We start from the raw sequence: 6,000 nt of genomic DNA on the forward strand, positions 1-6,000 counted from the left end.
CTGGCTCCATGCTGACCACGGTGCACCAGTCAGGGTATACCAGGCCAATGGCACCCAGCATTGTGATAGCTAATCTCAACTCTTCAGAACTGTGTCTGAACACAATAACTTGGGTCATGGAGACAGGCCAGAAATCCTTGGCTTAGTTGGCTATTGAAGACACTCTGTACTGGTGTTTTGGGATGCATACAGGAGGAAATGGCAGGCATTGCTCTAGAAATTAAAGAGGGACTTTCATGTCATGACAAAAGCAACTAATTTCTCAAAAACTGCACTGTCTCTAGACGCAGAAAACTTGAAATTAAGGTAGCAGGAAACATTAATTCATCTCGAGTATACCAAGTAGTGGCCTAGGCAGCTCAGGTGCTCCAATCTATGGTGCTAGACATGTTAAGTAAACTCATCCTCCTGGCCTCCTCTAACTCCATTTGTTTCCTATACACACTGCCTTGTCTTCACTAGGAGGGCTCAATCAGCAGAGGAATGCCAGCATAGTACAGCAGTAAAGTACTTCCAGGGTGAATGCAGCTATACCACTAAAGCAGTTTTGTTTTGTTTTGTTTGGGGGGGGGCAAAAGGGGGGTAGAGAGAGTATTTTGGTACAGGGGCACCAACCCACAATAAGCAAACCAAAATTTCAATTTGCATCTCTGCTAACTGCATCTACAAGGGAAGTTCCCACCAGCACAGCTATATCAGTAAAGGATCACATTTCTTCCCCCTGTCTGGGAAGGCTCAAAACTTTTCTTAAAATATGGTTTAAGTTTAGTAGCAATTCCTGATCAATGCTTATGGTGTTATTGTCTATCAATCAGCCAAGGATCAGGGTTCCACTCTGCTAAATACCAAATTAGCATAATAAAAATGGGCCTACCTTAAAGGGATTACAGTGTTAGCACATGACATGTGTGATCTCTACACTATAGACTTTTGCTGGCATTCACATAGGTTATATCAGCATCTTAAACCAGACCTACACTGGTCAAAATGGTATTTTACTGTACAACTATGTCTATGCTACAGCTTTGGACTATACAGCTGGGGGCATAATTTATTCACACTCCCAGCCAACGGAGCTATAGCAGGCCTTTTAGGTACAGACCAGGACTGTAACTGATGGACAGATCCTTCCTCAAGCAGGAAGGGGAGATGTGAGCAATAAAACTGGTGGTAGACTAGTTATTTTCACATTGAGAAGATTAGGAGTAGCAGTGAAGACAAATAAATATCAAATATATACAGTTAAAGGAGACCTTGTCTGTACCAAGCTGCTTTTGCCATCAAAACTTTTGGCAGCAGACAGCAAATCACCACAGCTGCTTCACATCTGCATGGCTTCTGATGGCTCCCCATAGTTCCGCTGTAGCAGCTGTGCCAGCAGAGTGTGAAGAGCACCTGGGAAGGCACCAGCTGCTAAAGGCCCACAGCAACCAGCAGAAGTCGTCTTTTGCTGGGGAAGATGGTGTTACTCTGCCCCGTGGAGCAGCTGCGAGTGGGGACATGCTTTTTTTTCTGCTACCTGCATAGATAAAACCTGAACTCTCCTCTTACTTAGCAAAACAAGAGCTGAGGCAGCACCTTGAACTACTCATAAGAGAAAAATATCCAAAATGGGAGACTCACCAGAGGGCAGGTTAGAGACACAGGCAGCCTTGAGACTGGGTGGCAAGAGAAGTGGCATAAACCCTTTCCTCAGGGACAAGAAGACTTAAGGCACTATTAAGCCTGATCTTGACATGGCTTTAGGGCAGAAACTCCAGCCCCTACTTTTCTCTAAAGATATGTGGCAGGGCTAGACTTCTCATGAATCAATTGCCCCAGGCCTACATTGGTATATGTGTTTGCTCATCTTCTCCACCAGCCTTCAGCTAAGAAATTTAGTCTGTAAACCATCCCTATTATTTCTCAAGCCTGAAATAGTAAGTAATACAAACAGGGCCTTAATGGTGCAGCCCTAAGGCTCTGCTTGTAATGGAGATACAGCAACTGGGCTATTGCATACCATCACAGTTAATGCTTAATTCTCTTACTGGTGCAGGCCAGGTGCATGAGAAAGAAAGGAGAGAGAAAGCCAGATGGGGACAGGAAAATATCTGCATCAGAAACCTTAAAACAATCAAAGCTTTTATTAATTTCTCCTACAGCTGCATTATTTTGCTCTGGCACCTTGTGCACAGGAATTGAAGGTACACAATTGCTTCGAAGAAACTCGTGTGGAAAGGAGGTGAATTTAGGCAGCTGAAGACAGCACCCCTTACCCTGCTGGGACCTTCTGGAAGCAGAGGGGAGCACAATCGCTAACAAAGAGGGAGCACAACCCCAGCGCTGCACCGCACCGCAGCAGGCCAGATAACCCAAGCCACGTGTCTCCATTTGGCTATGTGGCTATCATAAAGGACATTCCGGTTTTCTGCTACTCCGTCCTCTATTGATACAAAATCCAACACCTTTATATCCTATATTTTTCTCTTCCAGAGGACATAAAGGTGTCGGGTTTCGTATCGATAGAGGACAGACAACCAGACTGTCCTCTATGATGGCCTCCCTAGGCACAGGCAACCTGCGCCTGTGCACAGGGAGGAGACCGGCTGCACCAGGGCAGCTAGGAGGGGAACAGAGCAGAGGGGACAGGGAGCAGAGCACAGAGCAGTTGATGGGACGTGGTGGGCAGAGCAGCCATGAGCCGGGGGACACCCAGGGCAGGGGGCAGAGCAGTTGATGGGACAGGGGGCACCCAGGATGGGGGGCAGAGCAGCCGATGGGGCACGGGCGCCCAGGGTGGGGGGCAGAGCAGCCGATGGCGCGGACAAGCGGACAGGAAGCCGATCACAGAGCAGCCGATGGGGCCGGGCCGCCGCCGCGTGCCACCCCGGAGGCTCCTCAGGCCCCGCCAAGCGCAGGCGCAGGCCCCGGCCCCACGCGGCGCCCACGTGGGGGCAGCGATAGGCCGCGCCCCCCCCCCCATTCCCTCCCCTTCCCCCGCCGCACCCCACACCCCCGCCTCACCGTCCTCGGGGTCGTCCTCGGGGTCGCCCGCGCGGGGCCGGGGGTCGAGCAGCAGCTCCAGCTGCTGAGCTAAGGGCGCCGCCATCTTGCCCGGGGGAGGCGCGCGGGGCGGAGCCGCCCCTCCTCCCGCGCTCCTCACGCGCAGCCGTTAACTGTCGCCGCGCGGCGGGGCTGAGCCACAACCGTCCCCCCTCCCCCCCCGGCTTCGTCAGCCTGGACGTGCGGTGCGATGAGTGCCGCCCCTCATCCAAGCCGTGTCACTGCCTTGATTGCATGGCTCACACATGAAACACCCCCCGCTCCAGTTTTAGCTGTCCGCTGTTGCACCCTGACTGATTTCTGAGGGGGATCCCAGATACAAAAAGATCCATTTTGTTGCCAGGCTGCATTTTTGCAACCCCCCAAAGGAGGGGGCTGGGACCGCATTTGGTATCAGGCAGCCCCCGAAACGCACCGCTTGTCTCCTTGATAGTCTGCGGTGGCTGTGTTTGGAGGGCTTTTTTAAAGGAACAGTTTGTTTCCAGAATCCGTGTTACGCAGGAAAAAAATATGCCAGATATTTAAGAAATACGTACAAAAACCTTCAGGAAAATTAAATCGATTCTTACCTGTGAGGGTCGTGATAAATATGAAAGTGGCCCAGGGACTATGGACAACGTGCTGGTGCCAAATTGCCTTTCCAAAACCCTGACGCTACAAAGTGCAGGATGGATGAATGTATGAGCCTATAAATCTTATGGGTGTTTTTGTCCCTCCCCTAAAAATACAAAATATCCCCGGGGGGGGGTGTGAAAAAAGGCTCTTAGGGCTGGTTATATACATGACCCCGATCCATCGTGATAGCCACGGTGAAGACCCTGTAGGCTAGGCTGATCCTTTCGGGTGAAATCTTGGCCCTGTTGATGTCAATGGGATTTTTGTTACTGACTTCAATAGGACCGGGATGTCACCCATTGAGATCAATGGGGCTATTGCATGGAGCATCCTGCGATCCAGCGAAGCATTTGAGCTCGTGTATAACGTGAAACATGAGCGATCCTATTGAAGTCGATAGGCCTAATTCTGCGCCTGGGGCAGGCGGTGCAAAGTCGGCGTAAAACTCCGTATCAAATTTGCAGTGGTGTAAATTGCAGCGCAAGGCGCAGGGCAGATCCGCTCACGTTCTGAAAGCGATTCGCTATATTTGTCGTGCCAGCTGGAATCCAAGTGCGAGATATTGTCCGTATAAAACCAAACCAAACACACACAAAAATTACCATTAAAATCATTGCTGCTTATAACGGTTCAAAAATCCCATTGCCACGTTACCATTCATTTTCTTTCCTTTGTGCATTTCACTCAGCTTGGATAATTAAAGCAGGCAGACACACTATTTGGTTTCAGTTCCTGGTTCACATGCCCTAGAACCATCCTGCTGCTGCTGCTGTTTGGATTCGTTATCAGGCAAGAGAATGTTTGGATAAATATTAACAAAAACAATATAAATACATTTTGTTTTATTTTTTTTAGATAACCACGAAAGCATTTTGTATTCATATTAGGCAATGCAAAACCCTTTCCGTTTGCTAACTGAAAACATATTGACATTGTTCCTAGCATATTTTCGCTTTGAATTTTATGGCAAATCTACTTGTTTATTTGCCAAAATTGAAATATTGATATAAAGATGCACAAGCAGGCTTTGGAAGAATATACTGTAAAAATCCTCCTTCTCTCGTTTCTCACACCCATGTTTCCTTTTTGCTCTCAATGCATGTGGCTTGTTAGTATTTGGGAAACTGTCAAGATGTCAGCACAGGACATTTTTGGGTGCTGTATAAATATATACATTTAATAATAAGGCATAACCGTTTTCGTAAGAGTTTCTTTCTATAAATGCAAAAATGGGGAAATCTATGTAGATAGAAAACATCCAGACATCTATACTGAATACTTTACAGCTCTTCCGTGTAACATTTCAGTGTTCAATATCACTCAGCAATTGTTTCTTACCTTTATAAGATAGCAGGTGGTGTTGCAAGCTGGACTGCAGCATACAAGTACCAGTCTCTGACAGAATTCCTATACATATCAATGGGAACTGCATGCCTGAGAGGTACATCCACTGACTTGCAACTGAATTCTGTATACAGAGCAGTACACAGCCCTAAAATAATTAGGGACAAGAGCTAATTAACCCTTTCCCCCTGAGAACAATGAAATGGGATGTGTCATTTTTTTCTCTCCCAAAACACACATTTTCAGTTTAGTCAACATATTTTGTTTTTTAGATTATATTGGTTCTATATGTTGAAGAAAATGTTTCCAGCAGCAAAATGTTATCACTGGAAAAAGAGAGACAGGAAAAAACAGGGAGGGGGAAGCACCACTTCACAGTTAAAAAACAAAACCAAACCCCAAAAGATAGAATACTGAATTTTTAAAAGAAAATCAATTTTGATTACAACAAAAATTTTTCTTCAGTTCTAATAGAGATACAAGGGCAGTAGCTGTTACATGACATATTTTTTCATCTGTCCTTTCATTTATTGAGGGTAAGATTATCAAAAAATGCTGAAAGGAGTTGAAACACCCAACTACCATTGAAAGTTCCAACCCTACTGTATATTCTTGAATTTGTAATCTATTTAACACAGTTAAAATAGAGCCAGGCAGTGCTTAAAGATGCTAGTCATAGGAACAGCAAAGCCAAATAAAAATTAAGATAAATTCTTTTCGAGGGAGTCATGTATATCCTTGACCAAGGGCATCTCCCACACACAGCAAGTGAGTGTACTCTGCATTTGCAGACAACAGTAAGAATGCAACATTTATGCCCTATGTGCAAAGTACACGTGTGCAAGAGGGCTTTTTTCACACACTTAGTCAGCCAACCCTCCCCCCCCACAAGGCTGCAGAGGTCAACAGAGCTTTTAAGCATATGCTTACTCTTAAAATCCCAGAGAAGACATAGGGCTATGTTTTCTACCTAAATTTAAGCATATGCTTAAAAGA

At 46.4% G+C, this 6,000-nt stretch overlaps 1 protein-coding gene across 2 annotated transcripts in view; it reads right to left on the bottom strand.

Annotated features, from left to right (window-relative positions):
* AATF (apoptosis antagonizing transcription factor) overlaps nucleotides 1-3,163 on the bottom strand; it is a 72,921-nt gene extending 69,758 nt beyond the window's left edge. For both annotated transcript variants that reach the window (XM_090025376.1, XM_090025375.1), the window contains exon 1: nucleotides 3,007-3,163. In XM_090025376.1, the coding sequence (XP_089881502.1) occupies nucleotides 3,007-3,091 (85 nt within the window). In that variant the 5' untranslated portion in view covers nucleotides 3,092-3,163. The remainder of the gene's footprint in view (nucleotides 1-3,006) is intronic.
* Between the last annotated feature and the right edge of the window lie 2,837 nt (nucleotides 3,164-6,000).

The sequence above is a fragment of the Crocodylus siamensis genome, chromosome 13 (genome assembly GCF_052110815.1).
Source record: "Crocodylus siamensis isolate JL-2025a chromosome 13, ASM5211081v1, whole genome shotgun sequence".
NCBI classification, from domain to species: Eukaryota; Metazoa; Chordata; order Crocodylia; family Crocodylidae; genus Crocodylus; species Crocodylus siamensis.